The sequence below is a fragment of the Chroicocephalus ridibundus genome, chromosome 9 (assembly GCF_963924245.1).
Source record: "Chroicocephalus ridibundus chromosome 9, bChrRid1.1, whole genome shotgun sequence".
Lineage (NCBI taxonomy): Eukaryota > Metazoa > Chordata > Aves > Charadriiformes > Laridae > Chroicocephalus > Chroicocephalus ridibundus.
Window position 1 is genome coordinate 37919846 of NC_086292.1, and position 26259 is coordinate 37946104.

The 26259-nt window shown below is 40.5% G+C and overlaps 1 protein-coding gene and 1 long non-coding RNA gene across 2 annotated transcripts; one reads left to right on the top strand and one right to left on the bottom strand.

The window, feature by feature from the left end:
• Window positions 1-6867: 6867 nt before the first annotated feature.
• On the bottom strand, window positions 6868-15110 carry LOC134520333 (uncharacterized). The gene is made up of 3 exons (XR_010072416.1): window positions 14686-15110; window positions 13238-13317; window positions 6868-7138 (listed from the first exon to the last, which is right to left on the bottom strand). It is a non-coding gene; the product is annotated as an uncharacterized LOC134520333 (long non-coding RNA).
• Window positions 15111-17415: 2305 nt separating this feature from the next.
• SLC24A5 (solute carrier family 24 member 5) lies at window positions 17416-26227 on the top strand. Its single transcript, XM_063345520.1, has 9 exons — window positions 17416-17534; window positions 17816-17995; window positions 19393-19476; window positions 19568-19671; window positions 19990-20090; window positions 20875-21158; window positions 21865-22071; window positions 25001-25102; window positions 25656-26227. The coding sequence occupies exons 1-9, from the start codon at window positions 17417-17419 to the stop codon at window positions 25976-25978; spliced, it is 1503 nt and encodes a 500-aa protein (XP_063201590.1). The 5' UTR covers window position 17416; the 3' UTR covers window positions 25979-26227.
• Window positions 26228-26259: the final 32 nt, after the last annotated feature.

Genomic DNA, 26259 nt, shown 5'->3' on the forward strand with positions numbered 1-26259 from the left:
ACCTGTAGTATAAGATTCCATGCAACAGAGGATTCCCACACTGGTCAGCTTGTAAATCATATTATTGTCCAGACTCAAAAAAAAGGCTTTGCCATCTCTATTATTCCAATGTGGTTAAAAAGTCTGCGCTTTTTACTACTTAGGCAAAAAAATGGAATAACTTCAAATGTTCATAAGCACAGCTGCTGATTAATAACCACTCTGCTTGCACCTGAGATTTGTCTGCAGTTGGAAACTGCTCCCAAGCATCTGGATCTCTATTGGCTGCTTTGAGATTAGGAAGTAAAGGTCGCCAGGATTTGGTTTGTAAAATTTTCTCTCATTAAATGTTTTAATTACATAGCATATCAAATTCAGTGCAGGAGAAGAAAATCAAAGTAAAATACTTGAATGCCTAAATCTGATAATCTTTTTTATTCACTATGTATATTCTATCTCTATAAAAAACGTACATCTGTAAGTGTCTGTATCTATATAGGTGTATTTATCATCAACATTGGTATGGAACTAAGAACTTATTTTTTTCCGTAAAACTGTTAACAATAATTAAATATCATTTGCAAACTGCATTTGTATGCACTCCAGTAGGGAACGCAGAATGAGGCAGCATGTGACAGCAGCAAGCTCTAGGGAGACAGGGTTACTCCACTAATAAATCCACCTGGACTTCAACAGATGCCATCTCCTGTCAAAGCTATTAGAAAACACTTGATCACTTGCTCCTGTTTTGTTTGTCATGTACAGCATAATCAAGAAAATTACTTCTCAAGTAACACTTATCTTTAGACATTACAATTTTCTACCCCTACACAGAACATTGACACTGTACTTGTTTTAAAGGCCATGGATATGGGAGGGAATTGCTAAACCCATCCAGCCAGGGATTAGCAGAGCCAATTAACTATGCCCCTGGGTCGCATCCAGCAATGGTGCATTTGTTTATCACGCTGCTCTCTGTGCTTTGCATGGTTGCGGTCTCCAGATAGCTGTGAAGTATCCACCTGCACACACATAGAGACTCACATAGCACATACCTGTGTAGCAGTTGTATGACAAAACACACAAGGAAACAGCGGGGTGAGCTGCCGAAAGGCAAGGAGAAAACAGATCTGCTCAGGAACAAACAAGATAATGCTCCAAACAATGCTTGGAGCAAACACCAAAGGACACTACACAGCGCCGCTTCAGAGACCCACTTCCCCCCATTCATGTGCAAAGTGAAGGCTGCTAATAGCACAAACCCTAGAAATCACAGCAGATGTAGAAGAGTCACAAGAAGTAGTATGAGTTATTATTTCTCCCCCTCCAAGTCATTGCAAATCTTCAATATAGAAAACTCTTTTCATCTCATGAACGTCAAAGTACACTAATTATGGTTACAGAAACATTCACCATACGCTGTTGCTTTACCTGTTGCAAGTCTCGACTCCCACCACTGGATTTTAAAGACATGCTTGGCCTGACTGCTCAACAAGATCTGGCTGAAGATCTTAACAACAGACTCATTCGGCATGAGTACCAGCTGAACAGAAATTGCAGCTACAGCACTCAGCCAAGCATGAGTCGTGCCCATCACACTGAGAGCTTGCTGCATTGAAAAAGACAAGACTGAAATAACCTTGGGCCTTTAAGACAACAAATACTAATCACCAGCTGACACCAGCAAGTCCTACTTTCTAGTAAAGTGCTTTCATTTTTGTACATGTCATCTCAAGAATCATCACATTTTTAATTGTTTCATACACTGCAATGATGGTGCCAAGGACCCTTATCTTGAACTTGTAAATCACTGGTCTTGCTATGCAATAACAACACGAGGAGACATTGCTAACCACGGCTAAACACTACTCACAGTAGTAAACAAATTTATTGAGAAAAAAGGAAACTGTAGAGTTTTATTGCTTCCATAATAATTTTCCATTATCTGATTCTTTCCTGTTTGACTGCACACACAACTGCCTATAAACATCAACGGGTAGTACATGACAATGACTTCGGGAGAGGGGGAAGTAACTTTCACTAATCTTCCCAACAGCTTTTAAAATTTTTCCCCTCAGTTTTGGATAATCTATGTGGACATAAGTTATTGGAAAACAGCTGTAGCCTTTAAACTCTCAAAATATAAACTGGTATGCGTTTCCTTATAGCAAAGGATACTACCTCCTTTAACTTGTTTTTAAACTAACATACATTGATGCCAGCAGATATTACAAAGAGGGCAGAAGATGCAGTCAGTAGCGTTAATGGGCATTAGGGAATTGTACAACATGAGGAAAGCACAAGTGCTCTATGATCAACAGTTTGTACCTAACCACAAACACCTGGATAAGAGATTCTCTCAACTCTGGAAAAAAAGATCACCAAAAAAAAAAACCAAACCCGGTAGAAAAAACAAACAAACAAACAAAAAGAACCCCAGCAAACAAACAAACAAACAAAAAAACACCCACAAATCCAGCAAAGAACAGGGCAGCTGTTCTATATATGTACAAAGCTCAGCCTGTACAAAGGCATCAGAGGAAGGTGTCATCAAAAATACATAATCAGAACTGGAAGAGGGTGGTTGACCTGCATTGCACAGATGCGCTTGTTGTACAAGATGAAAACACTCACAGGACACTCTGAAAGAGCACACAGCTCACAGATGATACACTAAGGTCATCCACACCACTGGGAAAATTATTCCACGGTAGGTACCATTTCAGATTGATAACACAGCCAGTTATAAATATGTCTCAGAATTATCTTTTACTTCTCAATTACAATGCAAATAAAAATTTCAGTGTTTTCTAAGCCTATGACTGACACAGATTTCATGTGGGTCCAACACTCTACTAGACATGACAAAGTGGAAATATCTGTATCACTTTACAAATATTTTGCATAGCTCTGCTTGACTGTTTGAGACAGATAGCTTGCTGTAGGTAAGATCAAAGAGGGGTGTAGGAGGAACCAGACAAGAAAGAAAAACTATGACCTAGATAAGGAGCATCCCAACAAACATTCAAACTACAACAGACAGGCTATTAGCTGCGAAGAAACAACTTGCCAGCAGCCAGCAGTTACATGGCTGCTTTTCCAAAGCTGAAGGAAGAGACACAAGATAAATAAACAAACAAACATAACAAAACATTGGTCTGTTAAAGGAAGGGATGAACAAGGCTGACACACTGGAACTTTCAGAGCATGCAGCAGTCAGCAACCAATCCAACCTGCAAGAGCTGGAGTCAGCTGGCATGCAAACTCCGCAAAGAAAGGTCAAAGATGCAGTAAATGCAGAGGGCCCCTTCCTTTGTTTATGTTTTTACTATTGGGTGAAGAATTAAATTAATGGTTTAGGCTTTGTATGGATAAATCACTTTACTTACCCTACTGGGAACAACTGCTCTAAGCAAAAGATTGCAACACACCTAGGCAGATAAGAGAGGTAGTCTTTGGTACAACACAGGAGCATATTAGCACTAGAGACAGCAACCGGGCTTGAGACCCAGAGGCAGTCCAGCCGTGCAGAGTTCAGCCACAGCCAGCTAATGTGAAATGCTGCCCTCATTTCACAGCCCTAATGTGAAATATGCCCACCAAGACTAGCCTGTGCAAGCCAGTCAACCCACAGCATGTCCCATGAGCCAGTCAGGAACCAAACCATGGTTTTAGACGCTCAGATGAGTCCTTGTAACTCTCTTCATATGAGCTGTCACAGAAAGGGGAGGGAAACATTAATCTCTTTTCTTACCCATTTCCAAGGAGATACAAGAAGCATACAAGTACTAACTGCTCTCTTCCCTACCTACCTAGTCCTGGTGGACAACAGGATGGCCATGAGCCAGCAATGTGTACTTGTGTCCAAGAAGGCCAATGGCATCCTGGGGTGCATCAAGAAGAGTGTGGCCAGCAGGTCCAGGGAGGTCATGCTCCCACTCTACTCTGCCTTGGTGAGGCCGCACCTGGAGTACTGTGTCCAGTTCTGGGCTCCCCGGTTCAAGAAGGACAGGGAACTGCTGGAGAGGGTACAGCAAAGGGCTACTGAGATGATTAGGGGATTGGAACACCTCTCTTATGGAGAAAGGCTGAAGGATTTGGGTCTCTTCAGCCTGGAGAAAAGACAACTGAGGGGGGATCTTAATCAATGCTTATAAATACTTAAAGGTTGGGTGTCAGGAGGGTGGGGCCAGGCTCTTTTCAGTGGTGCCTGGGGACAGGACAAGACGTAATGGGCACAAACTCGAGCATAGGAAGTTCCACCTAAACATGAGGAGGAACTTCTTTTCTTTGAGGGTGGCAGAGCCCTGGCACAGGCTGCCCAGAGAGGTGGTGGAGTCTCCTTCTCTGGAGACATTCAAAACCCACCTGGACATGTTCCTGTGCAACCTGCTGTAGGTGACCCTGCTGTGGCAGGGGGTATGGACTAGATGATCTCCAGAGGTCCCTTCCAACCCTACCATTCCGTGATTCTGTGATTCTGCTTACCTTCTGCAATCATAAACACTTTATGCAATGACCACTTCATGCCTCCCTTGGCACAAAAGTAATGTGATGACTGTTAGCTGACCAACAGGAGCAGTCAAACACATCCTAGAAACATCTAGAGTACTTCTCAATGCAGTGCAGATTGATGCTGCCCAGGGCAGTCAAATGTTTAGACAGTTTTATCTGTATGCAAGCTTGCATAATAGAAATTTTATAAAATGTTCTTTTTTAAAAAAAAAAAAATATATATATATATATATACACATATGAAGTTCTATTGGAATGTCCTTCCTTGTCATGTACCTCCCTTATCATGCTCTTTGCTGCTGGGCCCAGGGACAGAATGGTTCTGCTTTCCAGATTCCAATCTTGGTTTTCTCTGGATGGATATCAGAGTGAGCAGATTGACAAAGGACAACACAGTGAAACCCTCTTTTAGGAGGGATGAAGGTCAAAGTATTGCATGGCAGCAAGTTTTCTGCTCCGCCAGCAGTAGTAGAAACTCTGTGACATGTTCCGCATAGATAATGATTGCAGTTTATATTCATATACTCATATTTGCCAACACTGTCCTGGTAATATGATGAGCAACACATGCAGTTCCTCTCGATGAACTATGCTTTGAAAGTTGTCTTCTCTGAACAGCTGGAGGAATGCTGGTCTCCCAGTCCTCAGGCAGGCCATAAAACATAAGACTTACTGACAGCCTAAAAAAATCTCTGTTGCAGTACTTCACCACAGAGCCAGCTTCTTACAAGCCATTGCCAGCCCCATGTTGCAGGAAGATTTTTATGCTGTCAACTTAATAATGCAATAAAAGGCAGAGGAGAGCTTTAGTTGTAAGTACCAAAATATAAAATTCTACCGCAGATAGTGCAGGGAAGATAAAGTCTCTTCCCACAGACTGGAAGTGACAGCTTTGCATTAGAAAGCAGCAGTAGATATTCAAAAGCTCCAGGAAAACCTGTAGTAAAGGCACCAAAAATCAAAGTGCAGCTGCTCTTTTTACTGTTTAAATCATTATATATTAGCAACAAATCTTGTTGTTGGCCAACACTCAGAAATGGCATATGGCCAATAAAAGGTTCAGTGGAGTTTTCCATCTGTCACTGAAATCAGCTATGGCTCCAGCTCATACATAGTAAGTTTAGTGTCATAATTATTTGTGTACTAGACGTCAACCATTCAGTCTAACATAATCATTCGACTACACAATTTGCTAAATATACTGCCCAAGCAAGGCACTACATAACCACATAACTGAAATGCATGAGATGTTATAGTATATAACACTAGCACTAACAAGAGATAAGCATGTGAATAGAGGGTGCTGTCTTGCCACAATAGGTTATGCAAATAGAAAGACACTAATGTATCTTCCTGATATGCAACAAAGACAGTAAGAGGCAACCATGCTCTTTTTAAAATCAAAGTCAATGCATGCAAGATAGCAACTCAGTGAGTGGTCACTACATCTTTTTTTGTACCCCTGCTTGTTCATTACAATTACTAAGCATATGGATTTACTTTGCTGTCTTCACTGTCCTGCCAGCACAAGAAGGCTGACAGATTAAGCTTTAAACTATTTCGTTTCACTATAGATTCAGGAAATACCTTAGTAAGAGCACAGTCTGAGGTCTTTTAAAATTCTTTCTACAGCATTTTCCATTAGATTTTAGCACCTACGGAAACAACAATGATATTTTTTCTCCCTCCTTCCACAGCACTCTGGTGCTATGAATCCTGCACTGATAGGTCTTTAGGCTGTATTTAGATCTGGATTTTCCAGACACTGGGATTTATGTTTCAATCAGCCAAGAGTCACAGTCTGCTTGGCCCCAGATTTGGGCACAGGCACAAGCATATTTCTATTTTCTAGCTCACAGAAAAATGTGTAACATTCCCAAATGCAGAACTCTAACAAAGGGAGGGGGGGAAAGTGTTCTGAACTCTGTTAGAAGTTCAAAAGCAAGAACATTTTTGTTTGTGCAAGTTTGTAACAGTACTCTTTCTCTTCCCTAAGCCTCACTGATCCACATCTGCTCCAAGAGAAGTGCCAAAGTAGTTTAGAGCTACTGGATCTGACCTGTGGCTGGCTTTTAAGTTTTAGAACATGGGAAGCTGGGAGCACGGTAAAGAAGGATGCAGGAATTCACTGAAGATTTGTACAATATTTAATAATCCCTTTGTGGTTTGGACAGAGCTGGCACAACTTCACAGCAATAAGCTGATTTGCACAGAAATGGGCTCATGGCTCCAACGGATGACAGCAGTTCACACGGATAATTTTTTATTGCAAACAAGGTCCTATCCGTAGTGCTGTAGAGGTCCGTAGAGCAGGGAGGAGAGTTTAAAACATATTATCTTTAAAAAACAAACAAACAAACAAACACAAACCACCTCAAATAATGACAGTAACTTAAGTGCTCACCTCAGATTCCTAAACATTAGTTATTTCAATTAGCAGTGGATCCCTAGAGTACCCAAGACATTCATGTGAGGACAGCAGACATAGCAGGACCTATTTCAGGGCAGCAGATGGAAAGCAGGTAGGAAATCCTCAAGTATCCAAAGGTCAAACACCCACAGCTATGTAGCTGGACTGTAGTCCATAACACATTCAAGTTCTTGGACAGCAGATATCCCATTAAGTAGATCCAGTATTCAATATCTAAAGGACAATTAAATTGAACATTTTTAAAACCTGTTTAAATTTGCATAATTATCTTTATTGCTTATGTAAAATTGAAAAAAAAATATTTAAATCAGAAAGCATACGAAAAAAAGCATTTCCAAGTAGAGCTTTTAGAAGCCTTGAATCTTATATTGCCAATTATTTGTCCTGTCTTGAAGGTTAGAGATCGTGCAAGGTATCTTACCAAGAGCATCAACTCATTAAAAGGCAAGGAGATAAAACCAGAAAAAAAGTTCAAGGAAGTCCTTCAGGAGGAGACAGCTTTAAACAGATTCCAGAAAAGAACCGAAGACTACACAGTTTATGCTATAAGGACAGTGTCTCTCACCTTGAATTTGAGGGGTCTTCAAAACTAGGAACTGTTAAACTGAGTAGAAGAAACAGAGTGGGCACGCTCAATGGTTACTTAAAGAGCAAAGGGGAAAATAGGAAAAAAAAAAACAACAGGCACTTTATTTACATAAAACATACCTAAATACACCACCACCACCCACAGAATCAAAACTAACATAGTAGGGAATTTTAAAAAAAAAAAAAAAAAAAAAAAAAAAAGGTAGCCATTTCCACTACCAAGAAAATTACTGGTTCTGGGACAGCCAAATATTGCCAAATACTCTTCTACACTTCACTCGTTAGCAGAATTCATGTCAGTGTCCCTAAATTCCAAGGGAGCATAGATGTACACATTCAACTCTTCTCTAGGAGACACTGCTTCCTCCTTCATGTTGACCAGGGGATTGTATTTGATTTCTCAACGTTTTCACGGGAAAACACAAGAACCCACCTAAAGCCACTCCTTGATTCCAAGTGATTTTGCCTTGGCTCCAGTGGGTGTAAACACCAGAAAAGCACAATGAGAGGCTCCACAAAATCTTAGCCCAGCCCAGCCCAAGCTCTTCAAACCTTCAAACACTGACAAATAAAAATGTATTTCCAGCTAATGGAAATTATATAGCTGGGGAAAGTGGAGGTAGTTCACAAAGCTGAAGCTGTCACCACTGCTTCTCCTCAAACAGAGGAGAAAATATGGTGAAAAAAACCTGTCCATTTAACAAATTTCTCAGTGTGGAAGATAAAATTCAGCAGCAACAGAATTGGGAAAGGAAAATACTATCCTTACATTTATAATCACCTCTGAACCAGCTATTCTTATTCCAGTTGAGAGCGCAGAGGGTCAGGAGTGGACGTAACAGATTAGAGCCAAAGCATCTGAAAGCAGATCCACTGGATTCACCAGTTGTCATCAACAGAGTGTCTATTCCATTTCTAGCTGACCCGCTTCCTTATTTCCCCACCTTTTTTTAATCCCTGCTGGTGGCTTCCAGCCTGTCATGCTGAATCAGCTATTCAGTCAGTCAAGCTCTAGCTAGGAAATCTTTGGCAGTGGACAGGAATGTCTAAAAATGATCCAGGAAAAGGTGAGATGGGAATTGTTTTTAAAAAATGTTTATCAGTGAACTAGGCAGTAATGAAACAGCTTTCTTGGAAAGAAGGAACAGCACAGCAGCTGAAGACCGCCCTGCGATTTCTATCCCCTGCTTACAAGGGGAATGGTCCATGGAAGAAGTCGCGTAAATTGCATAAACTGTGCACATCATCTCCATGGTTGCTGATTATGGTTATTAGTGACAACTGGCCACAGCGAAATGATTTTTCTAGTGGCCAGGGAACAGATGCATAAGCTAGAAGATTTTAAAATGGGTGAGAAAACCCCAAATTATAGAGGGTTCATGATATGTGAGAATATGAGAAACCAGTTTTAGTGACATAAGGATATAATAATTGTTCTATCCTGAGGGGAAAAAGTTTCAGCTCTATCACGTCAGTTCCTCTGTCAGCACAACATGCTTCTTATGAAAGATACAGTGTTATCTATATATTCTGTGCTAGCAATTAAGACATCAATATGTTCATTTTTTAAGGTCTGATAAAAACTTAAAAGTTGCCTTAGAATATTAAAAACATTATGTTCCAGCATATACAGCAATGACAGAATTACTATTAAATGTGTGAGGTTTTAAATATTCTCCATTTCACTGGGGAGCTTTTCAAAGTTAACACTGTGAAGGAATAATCAGTAGTAACTCACCAGCAGTTTATGCGAGCTTGGGAGAAGCTAACTCCTCTGACAAAACACAAACTGCATTTCTGGTGATGAGATAGCTCATGAGGAAGCAGTGGGGGATTGCACCAAAGCTCTCTAAAGAGACACATTCTTAGAGTTTGCCGGAATGTTATGCTTCAGTTGTCTGCACTGCTCAGTTTGAGCAGTAATAGTTCTGTCATCTCTGCAACAGAACCAGGGAATTGATTTTGTTCCTTCATCCTCATGTAAAGCTTACAATGTTTCCAGAGGAAAGGCAGGAGTCTGCACACATGTATAACTTGCATGTTAGTCTGGATGTAATTTAAATGAACTCTACCCAAAGTATAAACTGAGAGAAACAATTTGTCAAGAAGTTCCAGCTGAATTTCAGCCAGTTTTCATAAACTCCAGGTTTATGGAGCTATCTCTCTAGACAATCTTTTTGGCATGCAGCCATCCAGCTATGTTTTATCATAAGTTTCTGCTCTTCAATTTGTTGCCCCCTTTCCCTCCCCGACTCCCTCAGTTGCAGAAGACACAACAGGCTTATGCTTCACGGTCTAGCCAGGCTGCCAAAAAGATCTCTGCTCCATCTCCCAAGAAAACTGTTCTCCACTCCCCTCTTTTTGCCTTCTCAGCAAAAGCCAAAAAGCAACCAATCTGTTTTTCCCTGCCGGCCTCACCCCTAAGGCTGCACAGGGGTGAGGGGAGAAAGAGAGAATTTCCAGGAGCACATCACAACATATATAAAGTAACAAAAGGTTTGCATCACAGATACTGCACCAAAACCTGAAAGTACTTTAAAATGCCAGGAGTCTCCTCTAGACTGACGGACAGTAACATAACCCAACCTATACAAGTAGTAATTTGCAACACACTGTCTTTTAGCAATCAATTTCTGAAACAGAGAAACATCCTCAAATCAACACCACCTATGACATTGTAAATAATGTTAGTACATGCTGATGTTATCTGGTGAAACAACTTGGTAGCCTGTAAGGTAGAATTAAATGTGTCTCTCCTCTAGTATGTCAATAATAATTATTTTTCTAATGCTTGTTCAGTTATAGGAATACATGAAAAGAAGCAATCACATTGGAGAAAACATGATTTGATGTTGTTTATATACAGACATTTATGTACTGAGAGTTTGTTTTATCTCCTGAGATATCACTGAGGTTACAGAACTTGCAGGCAATAACCGTAAGAATAATATTATAATCATAAGAATAATAATTTCCATTTTATTTATGTAGAATGTAAATTCCTAAGTACTTGCAAACTCAAGGTCAGCTGAAAGTTGCAAGAGCAGGTAGACTGTTTCATCAGCAACACAAGGAAAAACAGCAACAAAACTTTAACAAACCCATCAGGCTCACTGAAACCTCAGAGGCTGTGACACATAGCCTTCAACACGCATCTTCACCTCCAAAACAGTTCAAGAAAAGTACACCGAAAGGATGGCAGGCAGCAGATGAAGCCAAGCCTCAAGACAGCCAGAGTGAGAGCTAAAGTAAAAAGGCGTAGAAAACACAGACTTGAAAGAGTGGGGAAAACAAGCGTATACTCCAGTGTAAGTACAAGCACAAGAGTTTGTTAAAGTGTCTGTGTCAACAGGAAGAGGAAAGAAAACAAGTGGAAGCAAAAGTCACTGAGAGAGACCAGAACTCCTTGGTGCACAAAACTGGCAGGAAACGACAAGCTTAGAAATTGCAGGCGAGGAAGCAGTTTGCTGCTCTTTGGTTCTGCTTTGTCCACAGAAACAAGACCTTGCATATTTGCAAGGTGGGGGGAGGGGAGGGGGACACGATACCAAACCAAAAAAACAAACCAAACCAAAACAAGCTTTTATGAAAGAAATATATGACTTACTCATTGCCAGTATCTACTCTCCCATATGTTTTGTGGTGTATTTACCTGCCCCGCTGATGTAACAGTGTATTAGAAATAGAAGAGGTGGCTGTGTATTTGGCCCATACACAAACTGCTGGAGGGATGGAATGGAGCAATCTCAAGTGATTATGGTGCAATGTTACTATTATCCATACGACTCCCCTCACAAACCTCAACATCTTGCTCCATTCTTTGGCTATCCTGCGTGCAAACACCTGACTGACATGCTTGAAGCATCCATTTACAGAACATCCACAGTTTTCTATCCTTTTTAGACTATGTGCAGCCTTTGGAGTTTCACAGCCTTAAGATGTTCTAAAGGCACTGGGTATATTGAGATACCAAATAAGAACTATACAAAGAAGCTTCTCTATAGCATTATTACTGGCTAGCAACAGGCCTGTTCTCCTGTTACATAGAGCTGTATTTATATATAGGCAGTATATACAGGTGTATCTATCCTTTGTGGTAAGATTTTCTGATATGATCAGTATAGACAGTCAGCCACCACCAGACATTCAGTTTTGTGATACCACAGGCACTGATTTTTACAATACATTCCAATTGTCTTATAATGAGGACTTTTAACCAAAGAAAAGTAGTTAGCATGGAGGAGCATTCAAATACTACTGGAGAAGTTCTTTACTGACTTAAATCTTAAAATCATTTGATCTGGGACATGTTTCATTTTCAGTTTGAGAGATTCCTTCAGTGTCCTGACCAGATGATCAAACCACCCAGCGAGCAAGCTAAGGCCATGAAATAGAAATCCCCAGACACCCAAATGAACAGATTCAATCTTCCCCAACTACTAACAGTAGAGTCTCCTTTCAGCAGGCATTCACTTGAGAACAAGAAAGCAAAAAACCTTGCCAAGGAGTTTCTAGCTCTTTTGACATTGTGGGTAGCCAATAGTAAAGCTATGCCTTTGTCAGGTTATTATCCACACTATCACAGGGAATGACTTTACTCCACAGCTTACTTGAGAAATACTCCACATCTACAATCCCCACAGAAGAGAGCAGCCTCAAACAGCTCCCTGCCCTCACCTACCTCCCCTTGACTGCCTAACCTGAATATTTCCGTGATCTGCCTGCCAAAAATAACCTTGTCGCTTGCTCTTCGTGACTGAAATACAGCTGGAGACAGCCAGACAGCAAAACTTGAAAGCTGGAAGCTTCTTGCATTAAACTCACAGATGCATTACAGACCACCTAAAAACACACACTGTTCACAACTTCTCAGCTTAGAGTCAATAAAAACCATTCACACATCAGCAAGGTCAGAACATTAAGGCCAAGAGTTCTAGAATACATTTGACTCAGACAGGCTTGTGCTGGCTACCACACCCCATTCCTTCATGGCTCAACAGCTTTCCTGGTTGTCACCAGGGATTGCAGTTGAGTTGTATCTTCCAGTGATCTTCAGAGGTATTCACAGCATGGGCATTTGGCTCTTGTGTACTTCAGGGAGCTAAGGGTCTGAAATCAAATCCTTCCCTTTGACGTTGTTCTAAAGCCATGAATTAACCTACCACCCCTTCCTCGAGTCATGAGATTATCTTGAAAATAATATTGTCTTGTGTTTCTTTGCCTGCAGCATTAGATGTTCGGATTCCCATTTTCAAGCTTTCTCTACAACCATTTATTTGAAAGAAACAGAAAGCAAGCTAGGATTCTTGTGCGGCTAATGTACATCAAGCTGGTGCTTTAAGAAAAACAGCAGCCATCATGAGAGTTGGCAACTCTCAAATCAGTGGTTATGGAGGAAAGAATATTAAACAGCTATCATCAATCTATCTAGATCCAGGAAGTGAGCCATGAAATGCTGACAAAGGGGAATATCTGGTCTGACAATGACGGTATATTTATCTTTTAAATGAAGAGTAATGGAGTTACACTAAAGAGACTCATTTTAACTTTGCAACAGTAAAGTATCTATCTCATCACCTTAGGGCGATATCTGAGCACTTCAGGGTAAGAGAATTTATTCTGCCAGCTCTTTTAGAGACCACCATTTTACACAGATAGTTAGTCTGGCCTCCAAAGAAGTCACACAAGCAGCATGAACAGAAGAGAGGGAGTGTGGAAACTGACCTTCTGAACAGTGATAGCACAGCCTCCTGTCACAGCAGTACACCAGGTAGTCAGTTCCCTTTTCATCTTTAGCTTCTTTTCTGCCAAATAGAAATAACACCAGACTGTCACAAGAATGTTGGGAGTTGTTTTGGGGTTTTTTTTTTGATGATGATGGAAACATCTTCATTTATTTTGTTTCCCAGCACATTAGGCCTTGTGACTGGGAGCATAAATGATGCATAAATGATGCACAGACCATCACACAAGAAAAGTCCAGCTGTGCACAGGGTCCACATACTGGGACATAACACTAGGTTACAGCTAACACCAAGATACACTCCTGTATCAGCCCTGGGGCTGTCTGAGCTTACTCATCCAAACGCAGAGTGGCCTAATTTTCTACAGACCACTACCAAAAAGCCCCCAAACCAACCAACCAACCCCCAAAAACCAAACCACAAGGAAAGGATGATACAGACACTGAATTGCAATTGAAACAGTAGAGTGCTGCTTGAGTTTGAAGAAAAATTGCAATTGCACTTATAATTGAGAAAGCCAGAGAAACTCAGCATTCCTATACAGCTACATATGATCACGTATGCCTAAGCTAGATCCCTTACTAGGATCTCTACCTCCTTTTTCTTCCCCCAGCAGGACTGGAGCCCAGCCAGCACAAAAAATTTTTTGGGGGTTGTTTTAAGTTAGTCATGGATTCATCATGCCATCCCCATATCTTTTCTATCTGAGGACTGGATCGTACCAACAAGGACTCATGCTCTCCTTAAGTTCTGATAAACTCACCCACTTTTTTCCTCACTATCCACATCCTGTCTGCTGACTTTATGAAGAAAGTGCGAGAGAAAATACTCAATACTCATTTGAGTATTTTGAGAAAATGCTCAAATACTAAGCAAATTCACTGTTTATAGTAAAACTCCTTCTTGGACTTGTACAGGAGTACTGAAGTCTTACCCCACTCAAAAGAAAATGAGTACCTGCTGTGTGAAGACACAACAGCTACTCCCAATGCACTTTCACCCACCTGCCCCCTAAATAGCACACAGCTGGAGTCAGACCTCTAGACAGCCCAACCTCCTTTTGCTTTAAGAGGAGGCAAAACCACCCCCTGTCCTCAATTGAACAGGGCATTCAGATGTATAGTAGCCAGTTCACACCAGAATATGGCCACTGGGAAAGGAGCTATAGTTGCTGTAGTTTGATGCTACCTCACCCTTTAAGAGGTTTGTGCTTGGGCAGCCATAGGAGCCTTCCAGCACATCCCTGTGAGTGGTAGAGCATTAGTGTTAGCAACCCAGCTAGCAAACAGCTGCCCTTCTCTCTCCTTCAGTAGCTCTGGTAAATTTATTTGTCTATTATTTTTACTACTAAGGAGAGTAGGGTTTTATCGTAACAGCAGCCAAAAAATGCAGCAGCACACGTTAAATCTGCACTATTAGTTGACCCACCTCAGCCTTGCAGAATGCTCTCAGACTGAAATAGCCCGGAGCAGACAGGCAGCCACGCCGAGGCCAAAACACGCTTTGGCTGTCAATATTTTTGCTCTGGGTCAAGCATGAAGATATGTAGCTTGTGGTTCCTTGTGCTGGGAGACTATGGGTTTTTTTCTGTTTGTTGCTCTCTCCAGGGGTGTGCTTGGCAAGGAGGACGTGAGTGCAGCAACCTCACTCACAACTTCTCAGCAAACTAAGTGGGCTTCAGTCTTCAGTAAAATCAAAGCACTGGCTTTGCTTCAGCTACGCATGGAGAGAGGGTGCCTACGGAAAGGAATTAAAAGCTTGAACACAGAGCAAAACCAGAGCATAGTGAAACCTCCAAATCCTGAAATCACATGACTGAGCTTTCCTAACTACACAGCAAGCATGTTGCTGTGCCAGAGAACTCATTCCCATCAGAACAGCAGGCTCATAAGTAATTTAAAGCGACAAAAAAGAGAGCACACCATCAACAAATACCGAAATTGAAATGAAGAAGCTGATATTAGAAAACTGTGCTGAGCTTTTAAGAGTAGGTAAATGATAAGCTGTAAGGAAGAGAGGTAGTGGCAAGGAAGCTGCTTACCTTGGTAACAAAACCCTTTCTGTTGATCTATGTAAGGAAAGAGCCACCAGTAATTCAGACAGGAAAATTTGTACTGTTTCACTCTAGTGGAAAGAGAGATTCAGAAGAAAATCTTTAAATCTTTCAAGACCAGAATGATTTATTTTTTCCTGTAAAACAGGAGAAGCAGCAGCTGCCATAACTCTGCTGAAGTCTGCTTTTGAGAGAGCATGGAGAACTCATTTCTGGAAGTTAGTTGTCACCCCTAAAAATCTTGACCATTAAAATCATTCTTGCTCTGGTAAAAAGCATTCTGGGCCACAGAGGGGTCAGAAATAGGCAACAGCAACAGCATTTGCTGCAAAATTTGTCGTTTCTCTGAGAGCAAACGTTCACATTCTAATGGCAGCTGTATGATTCTGTTTGATTCAATCCAGAAGAAAAATACCTACTTTTCCACCTTATCTCATCTGCTGCGTCCTAGAGAGAGGCTGATCACATATTAGCCAAACACCACACATGCAGGGAAAAAAAAGAGTTTAGAGGGATTAGATGCAATGAAGCAAAACAGTATTTTCCAGTTTGCACTTTTTTCTTACAAATGTAAGCATCAGCCCTGCACCTAACAAAGGATTAGTAATAACATGGGCACCTCAAAACATTATTTGGCATAATGGGGTTTAAAATGTTTATGGAGACATGTCTATAAGTGATTCAATGGAAACACAACTCACTCTCTTTCTGAGAAACCAGTGACTGGGGAGGAGCAGGGGGAACAACTTTACAAAGCTGTCTTGTTAAAGGACTGTATTTTACTATTTAATCCTCAATTATACACATGACTTCATTGTGGAAAGGTCACCAGACAAAGAAGTTCAGTGAACTGGGTCTGAGGGGAGGGATTGTGTGGTAGCTCTCAGCCTTGCTCTCGCTGAATCATTCACCTGAAGACCATGAACATCTTCTGCCCTGGTAAAGGATGACCCCCATGCTTGCACAGCCCCGCACAGGAATTTTGGTGGATCAGTGAGAATAAATAAAACTGTCACAGCAGAAAACAGATAGAGGGGAGTAACCTTAAATTCACCTTATAGAATCATAGAATGGTTAGAGTTGGAAGGGACCTTAAAGATCACTCAGTTCCAACCCCCTGCCCTGGGCAGGGACACCTCCCACTAGACCAGGCTGCTCCAAGCCCCATCCAGCCTGGCCTTGAACTCCTCCAGGGATGGGGCAGCCACAGCTTCTCTGGGCAACCTGGGCCAGCGTCTCACCACCCTCACAGGAAAGAATTTCTTCCTAATATCTAACCTAAATCTCCCCTCTTCCAGTTTAAAACCATTACCCTTCGTCTTATTGCTACACTCCCTGATAAAGACCCTCCCCATCTTTCCTGTAGCCCTTTTCGGTACTGGAAGGGGCTCTAAGGTCTCCCCGGAGCCTTCTCTTCTCCAGGCTGAACAACCCCAACTCTCTCAGCCTGTCCTCACAGCAGAGGGGCTCCAGCCCTCTGATCATTTTTGTGGCCCCCTCTGGCCCCGCTCCAACAGGTCCATGTCCTTCTCATGTTGGTGGCCCCAGAGCTGGAGGCAGCACTGCAGGTGGGGTCTCCCCAGAGCGGAGCAGAGGGGCAGGATCCCCTCCCTCGCCCTGCTGGCCACACTGCCGGGGATGCAGCCCAGGATGGGGTTGGCTTTCTGGGCTGCGAGTGCACATTGCTGGTTTCTACCTCTCCAAACACTCACACAGCAGCTGGGTATCGCGCTCAGCAGTCTGCACTAGAAGCAGGCTCGTGATGGCCAAAACCTTGCGTTCTCCCCACAAACCAAAGGCGGAAGATGACGGCAGCACCCTGCCTGCCTCCTCAGCCACGGTCCAGCCCCGGGACCTGCTGCCAGCAGCCCTGAGGTGAAACCTGCCCTTACGCCGGGCGCAGCGGCCGGGCTGGCGGGACCCAGGGACAGGGGGGGACTGAACAGAACCGCCCAGATCCCCTGAGGGAGGGAGATCCCTGAGGGGGAGCCGAACCCGCGGATGCCCTGAGGGGGAGCGGCCGCGGGAGGGGGCACGGGGGCGGCCTCACGTGACCCTGCCGGCCCTATCGCCGCCCGCCCGCCGCCCGCCCTCAGAGCCGGCGAGATGCGGGCCGGAGCGGGGCGGCCGGCAGCGGCGCGGCGGCTGCTGGTGCTGGCGCTGCTGGCGGCCTGGCAGCCGCCGCCGCGGGGAGCGCGGGCCCAGCGCCCGGCCCCGGACACAGGTAGGGAGCGGAGCCGTCCCGCCGGGCGGCGGGGCCGTGGCGGGGGGTCGCTGACAGGCTGCACAGCCCGTCCCGCCGTGGGGTGATGTCTTGCCCCCCGCCCTCTCCGGGTGTGCGGCGCTTTGAGGACATCGCGGCATCTGTTCTTGTCCCCAGATGAAAAATAGATCTATTTGAAAGACAGAAATCCACTGCAGCCATCCTCCGTTTATAGTTCTAATCCACAGCCTGGAAAACGGAAAGGGATTAGGATGTGTAACAGTTTTGTGCTCGACTTTCAGAAAACAGGACGGGTTGTGTCCCTTCTTCTTCATCGGAGTTTCCTGAAGGATTTTTTACACCGCAGGAGAGAAAGGATGGAGGAATCGTTATCTATTTCATAATTATACTTTACATGTTTCTGGCCGTGTCCATTGTGTGCGATGATTACTTCCTACCTTCTCTAGAGATCATCAGTGAATGTAAGTGAACATCCTCATCTTTTTCCTGTGAAAACTAAGCAGCTCGGTATAGAACATTCTCTTTAAGAAAGCTTCAAAGTTAGAGTGCTCTGGAGACAAAACTAAAGAAAGTTTAGAGTCTCCTCTGTGCATAGTTAGACTTATCCATACAATATTTAATTTGATACAATGTATCAATATTATATTGAAAAATCAGGCATTCGTTTAAAATTTGCTTTCCTTGTGTCTGGAGGAAAATCTTAAAACTTCCTCAAAATTAATTAAACTGACAATGTAACTTTGGTGTGAGCAGGAGTATGTCCAGGTTCCTAGCAAAAGCAAAAACAAATAAAAATGGGGGTGTAGGGACACAACACCAAACAAAGAAACCAAAACTCTCCCTGTATTAAAACATGGCAATTAAGTACCTTGCTGAAGTTTCTATACTTCTCTCAAAGTAGTGAATAAGTATCAGGATAAGCTACTGTTTACACACTAAAGGTATGACAGAGGAGAAAGGAATACTACAGTTACAACAGTTCTATGAAATCTAATCAACCTGTAATAATTCCCCTGGCTTTCGCAGACCACTGAAATAGACAGTCTTGGCTGAGAGTTCAGCTTTTCATTGCCAAGCGTTTAAAAAAACTCCCTTAGGGAAACTCATCCCTGAACACCAGAAAACATTCTCCAGACCAGAACACTTACAGAAAATGTAAGCTTAAACTTTGCTGTAGAGCTGATATTTTTTTATTGATGGTAAGTAAGCATTTGTCAGATTTTTTCCATAGTTAGCCATACGTCCCTGTTCTTGGTGCGCAGAACTTGATCCGCAGAGTGAGGAGTGAGTTACATTTCAGAAACAGTCAACTTACCAGAACAAAAATCTCATTTCATTCAAGCAAGACACAGGCTCTTACACTGTCCATATGAAGTGCAAATTTGATTTTAAGATCGCAGCACTGGTTTGAATTTAACTAGTATTTCTGGTATGTGAAGACACAGTAGCATGGCTTTCCCTGGAAGACAGACAGACTTGACATGGATCATGTAGCAATGTCATACTAGAGTCCATGGAATTTCCCCACAATTATTACCCATATGAAACAGAGTTAAAGCCCACATAAGTATGCCTGTTTTAAAATCATACCCAAATCTCTTGTATTATCAGTCCTTCTTTTCTGGTATTTAAACTAATTTATTTATTAAAGTTAGAAATAAATCAGCCCAATAAATGAGGCTATGTCTTCAATATATTATGTTACCAATTTCAAATAAATGCATTAACTGTTATGAAAGTAAGCAAAGTTTATTCTATTAAACTGCAGTAGCTTCTAACATTATATACTAATGCAAGTAATGGGTACAGACTAATGAAGTATTTATTTGTTTAAGCAATTCTTTTGCTCTATCCTCAGGCCTTGGCCTCTCTCAGGATGTTGCTGGAGCAACTTTTATGGCTGCTGGAAGCTCTGCTCCAGAGCTTGTCACCGCTTTTCTAGGTGAGAGAGATATGTTTTGACTCCTCAGAATCTAGAATTCTTTTCCTTGCATACCAAACTGAAACATACCGGAGAGTCATTTTCCTTATAGGAGTCTTCGTGACAAAGGGAGATATCGGCATCAGCACCATCCTTGGATCAGCAATCTATAATCTTCTCGGTATTTCTGCAGCTTGTGGGCTGTTATCCAGCGTGGTATGTATCAACTTTGATAGTTCTGCTCCTAAGAGCCAAATGGTTATCCTTTCTGATTTGCCAACAAAAGCCAAGAGAGACTTACTATGACAACCGTCAAGTTTATTATTTAGTAGCAAAACCAGATGTAATCAGTTTTAAGATAACTTGCTATGAAAGTTTTTAAAAACACTAACTTGTTAAATATCATACTTAAGTCATTCCTAAGAATCTTAAATTTTTACATAATATAGAAACGACATATTGATGCAGCATTTACAGCACTTAGTGAAAGTATTAGACAAGTTTAAGAAAAGTAAATGAATCTGTGATCTGCAGGTTTCAAGGCTATCCTGTTGGCCGCTGTTTAGAGACTGTCTGGCATATACAATTAGTGCAGCGGCAGTCCTTGCGATGATATCTGACAACAGAGTTTACTGGTAAGAGCGCAAGTAGTGTTGAATTCATGTTGACTGGAGATTAGTGAGACAATGTTTTGAAAAACAAACAAACAACCCAAACCCCCAAACTTCAAAACTAAACATCCTGTTGCTTTAAAAACGCAGAAAGTCGCAATCCTTGTAAAGATTATTACCTAAATATTCAAACCCTGCATATTTATAAATTTGATCTGCATAGGTTTGTCTGTACAGACTTGACAAATTCTATCATAACTGTTTTGGCATAGCAATTAGTCTTCATAGCTTACTTCTTTTGAGCCTTTTCTTTGATAGCATCACTGTTAAGAAAAACATTTGTCTGCCAGAAGCAGATCATGAGCCTCTGATGTTTTAACTCTCTTCCATCAACACTGAAACTCCTGTTGCCTCAACAAGTCAGTCAGGTCCAGCACTAAGTGTCTGAAATTTCTAACTCAAAACAGCACATACTATCACTCTCTTCAACCATCATATGAAAACTCAATTTCACAAACATCAGTAAGATGTTCTATCAGTAAGATCCCCTGGAAAACGTGCAGCTATACAGTACAGAAACAAGATTCTGCAGGGAAGGGAAATTGATCAAATTGCTGAAAAGATACGGAGACACTCATGATCTTCCATGACACTGGCCATACAACTGCAAATAGACGCTTACGTGTGTTCTCCTTTTGCTACTCATGCAAATTTTCTCTCTCCATTTTAACGCCATGCCATTTTAACAAGTTAAAGAGTTGGGTTTTTTTTATATTACACGTTATGTAAAATCTATTTTTCATTCTAGGTATGAAAGTGCATCCTTATTATTGATATACAGCTGTTACATTCTGGTACTATGTTTTGACATTAAAATCAACCAATATCTCATGAAAAAGTTCAGTCCCTGCTGTACGTGTTTTACAAGAGCTATGGAAGAAAATGCTGAGCAGCAGCCACTGGGTGGATGGCAGGAAGAGCATGGACCTCTAATTCGTAAACAGTCAAGAACAGATAGCGGAATTTTTCAAGACAAGCTGGACTACTCTCAACTTTCAACAAGCTTACATGGGCTTGATGAAATCTCTGAAGGTATTATTACAGTTGTCACTAGCACTCTGCATGTCTTTCTGCATCAGTTCTAATAAAGAGTATATTCTGAGATATAAATAAGATTTTCTTCACAAAAAACTCCCGCAAATCATTATTCTTCCCTGGATTATAACACTAAGCAAAATCAGAGTTAATTGCTAGAGGAATGTTAGCATAGTTGCTCATTTGTGTCATATTAGAACAGAAGACTTCCATCAGTCTTTGTTGTGCACATTTGAAACTTCCCAGCAACACTGCTTGTAAAATGCAGCTTCAGCTGAAAGACTCACTCATACTGTACTAATATACACTGTTTTCTTATGACAATGGCAGGTTCATAGCCCAAAATATGCATTAAATCAGTAAAGGAATAGCTAGGATGTGAACACAGATTATCAGCTTCCTCTTCACTTTAGCAAAAAACAGCAGTTGGTACTTACTCTTGGTAAATGCTCTGTGTACACCTTTATAGAAAAGTTCATTTTTCATCCACCTTAGCTCTCTCCTAGTGACATGGTAATAAAGAACATTTGAGTTCGGAGTTTTGTCCAGTGTCATGTAGGTACTGGGTAAGACTACAGCTAGAATTTGAGGAAGTATTTTTTACCTTTTTTCAGTGTTCTCAGAAGTAGAGGCCAGCAATATGACTGTATGCTATGGATTCAAGCTTAATGCTACAATTTAAAAGTTACTTTTTCTTCAACAGATCATCCAAGTGTCTTCACCATGCCTGAAGCAGATATGAGGAGAATTTTGTGGGTGTTATCCCTTCCAATTATTACACTACTCTATTTGACTATACCAGATTGCAGAAGACAGTTTTGGAGGAACTGGTTCATGGTGACATTTTTCATTTCAGCAGCATGGATTTCTGCAATAACTTACGTTCTTGTATGGATGATAACAATAGCAGGTAGGTACCTAAAGTGCTGCTGCTATACAGAATCAACCAATCAACAATCACTGAAAAAACAGTTTTCTTCCTGTGAAGTTTTCCTTTCCACAATTAACAGTCAGTTTAGCAACACATACTTAGCTGTAAAAAAAAAAAAAAAAAAAACAACAAACAAAACCAACAAAAACTTATGTTTGATTGCTTAGTTTGCCTCCCTCTAATGAAAACCACTTTAGAGTTTAGCTGCTTCAGACTGTTTACCATCACATGAATGAGAATTTGTTTACATAGCTACAAAAACCAGCCTGTATTTAAAAAGAGACAGTTTCACTGAACTGGTTCATGAAGTGAAACAATTAGATACACAGCAATAACCTTGTCAAGCTGAAGTCTGACAAACACGTAATCCACCAAGACTGGAATTAAAGGTTCAGGGTTCGATAAAAGATCCATTATTCCTATACCTATATTTTTCTTGAACGCTATAGTAAAAGATTTGGCATTAAATTAACTGCCAAAAAAACCTCCCACATTTTTGTACTATTTTATTTCAATGATAGCGTCATGTGTTTATTAAACATTCTTGGTGTGTGTGTGTATGTATACCTCTTACAGATCTGCATCATAAAGTGAAGCAGTAAAGAATTGCATTGAAGTGAGAGAAGGGGTATGAACTTGCGCATAAAAACATTCTCTTAAAAGTATCTTAAGGTATTAAGAGTTTCCTCATTTCACTGTTTCCCCAGTCAGGTTAAGAAAAAAAGTTTTTAATTTTAAGAACAAGCAGAAAACAAATCTATAAACAAGAAAAAAATGTCACAAAGCTTGCCATTTCCACATTATAGCTCACTAATCCTACTCAAGTATTCTGCTAGTTCAGCATCCTAAACTTGTTTTCAACTTAATTTCAATGAATAACTCCTTGTTCAGTGCAAAAACAGACCTACACATTTGGTAAACCTTTGAGAAAATACTATTGCTGGATTTAACACCCACCAGGTTCACTCCTTGGTCAAATAATTTTCCACTTGTATGTAAAGAGCAAGGGTTTACTGTCTGAATGCTAGGAGCCTTTGAAACAGGATTCAAATGAAAGTTATTGCTGTTCTACTAGTCAAAGCACTAATTCATATGAAAGCAGGTACACTGGAGATTCAAATAGTGTATTAGTGTTAGTTCACTTTGAAGCCATCACAAGCAGTACTGGGGTCTTCAGCCCACTACTTCTAGGTCAAATATGTTCTATTTACACGTTAAAATGCTAAAAATTACACACACATTATAATCAAGTCCAAGTTCTTTCATGAAGGGAAACTCAAAAGATTCTATCGTTGCATAAACAGCCTATTAGAATGTCACAAAGGTATCAGAGCTAGGGACTAAATTTTGATAGTCAAGAACAAACCTAACTTAGTACACTTTTCTGTTGCTAGCAAAGAAAGTTTGACTACTTATAGCAAGATATTGCTACTGATACACAAAGTTAACTAAAGGCTAGAAAAATAAAACCATTCTCTCTTTATGGTCAGTTGCCAGAAAAAAACCCTACACATTAAATAGAAGATAAATTTATCTAATAGAACAAAAAATTAGATTCACCTGAGTTTAGATTCTATCTTATAACCTTCAGAGGGCTAGAAACTACTGTTAGGTACATAAGGCTGGTTCATTCATATTTCACCTTGGTTTGCGTGGCATGAACCATTATTTTCCAGCCTGGATGATTTATAAGAGCTGATCTTGTTGGTCCCTCATCCTACAAATCTCTTACATTAGGAGTGATGGAAGAATAAATACCAGTACAAATTCTGCAACAGGATTGTGTTAGTCCCTTTGAACCAACAAGTCATTTCAAACACATATTTACTGGGCTGATCTAGACTAAGCTGGTATGTACTAGGCCAGCACTGCTGACCTAGCTTACAGCATACTGCCTCTTATTTTAAGAAAACTATTCTTATTAGTGTCCAAATATTACAAGTAGGAATTCAGACTTCTAAAAAAAATACTAAGATAGTTTTTCTTAAACTATTTTCTTTGCTAAAAAGTAATTAATTGATAGTTTGAATAGAGGTATCAAATACTTCAGCATATTGGTGCTTGTGAATGGTACAACTGCTAAAACAGTTTTGAAGATCTGATTCCCTGTATTTTAAGTGAGAAATTAGTAAGCTTACAGGACACATGGGGCTAAAAAGAAAGTGGTGAAAAATAAGCTGTTGTTTTAATAACCATTTAAAACTTTTCTTAATTTAAACCAGTATTTACGTAAAGAAACTCTCACTTTAAAGGATTACTTGCACTTACAAGTCTCATAAAAATTCTGCATTTTGATTCCTCCAAATTCAAAAGAATTTTCTAATTGAGTGAAATGGTAAAGCCATGCAGTTAAGACAATACTGTAGTAATGATCCTAATGACCCTCCTCATCAAGAAAATTCATGTGCTTTTTTCCTCCCCTTTTAAAGAGTGGGTGATTATAAGAGTTATTGCTTCATGAGACTTTTGAGCACTAACGATGAGATACCCCCAAACACAGACGACTTATATTTCACAGAAATTGAGGGGAGAGGAAAAAAAAAGGGCAAATTGTTTGATATTTAAATTTCTACTGTATCTGAAAGAAAAAATTCATAATTGGTATTGTCTTGACCACTGAAGACATTCCACTCAGGTCTTTGAAAAACTTGTTAAGATGGTTACTACACTACAATTCCGTTTTTATTTGATCGAAGAACAAGGACAGGATGGTATTTCTTTGTTGTTGTTCTTAACTAATTCATGGTTCAGTCACTTCATATTTAGTCAAGTTAGCTGACAGATTCCTTTTGAAATTACTGTATGATTTACTCATCTTTTCTCCAGCAAACAAAATCTAAAGCAATTTCTTTGGATGAACCTTAAACTAAAAATACTTGCATTTTCTACCATTATTTATCAACTGCAGGTGAAACACTGGGAATTCCAGAGTCAGTAATGGGTCTCACATTACTAGCAGCAGGAACAAGTGTACCAGATACAATTGCAAGTGTGCTGGTGGCTCAAAAAGGTAACAATTTTAGTATTCAGGCTTGTTCCAATGGATATGTTTAAAAGGTACTATGAAAAAAGAATTCTAATCAACATTTCCAGAAATTCAAGGAGTAAGTTCAAAATTTTTGCTCCAGCTTCTAGAGCTTAAGTTTACTAATAATAAATAAATAGCTTACCTGAAGAAGCTGTGGCTCAGACATTTAAAAACCTCTCGGAGTATCTCAGAGAAGTATTCTAGATTGGTTTGATTTGTTGTTGATCAAGTGTTACAGTTTTACTGCAAAACACAACTGTAGGTCTTGGTATTTGAAACATGACTGGATTTTATAATAGCCTGTGTAGTTTTAAGTGCAACTGTGCAGGTGCTGGTGATTTAGGGAGACTTTTTTTTTTTATGCTTGTGGTACCCAAACCCATGTTCTGTAGAATCATGACTATTGTTCTTTCAATGAAAAGTCTGAAAAGGGTGCTCTCTGAGAAACTGAGGGCTGACTGTCTGTTCCTCCAAAACAGTTTGGCAATTTTATACAATACCATTAAGCAGACTTATTGTATTTCTTCTTTTACAGGAAATGGAGATATGGCTATGTCTAACATTGTAGGATCCAACGTATTTGATATGCTCTGTTTGGGAATACCCTGGTTTATAAAAACTGCCTTCATAAATACATCAGGACCCATAGAAGTGAGCAGCAGTGGTTTGACATACACAGCCATTTCTCTCATCTGTTCTGTTGTTTTTGTTTTTCTGGCAGTTCACCTGAATGGCTGGAAAATAGATAAAAAATTGGGAGCAATTTGTCTTGTACTGTACTTAGTATTTACTGTATTATCAATTTTATATGAACTTGGCATCATAGGGAACAATCCTACAAGGGTCTGTGGTAACTAGTTTTAATCAGTGATTAGACTGATGAAAAAAAAATAAAAGCAGGAGAGAAAGATCAGTTTCTTCATTTAGTCAAAATAAAAATTTCAAAACTCCCATTGGGCTCTAAATCTTATTTACAGAACTAAGTCATGTCATTAAACTAATATTAAGTAGAACGAAAACATCACAGCCTAATTGGAGCCCTTTCTTTTAAGAGTCAAGAATTACAGTATGACTACGACGCACATATAAAAACAAAATTCTGAAAAAAAGACATCTAGTTTTTACATTACAATGTTGAT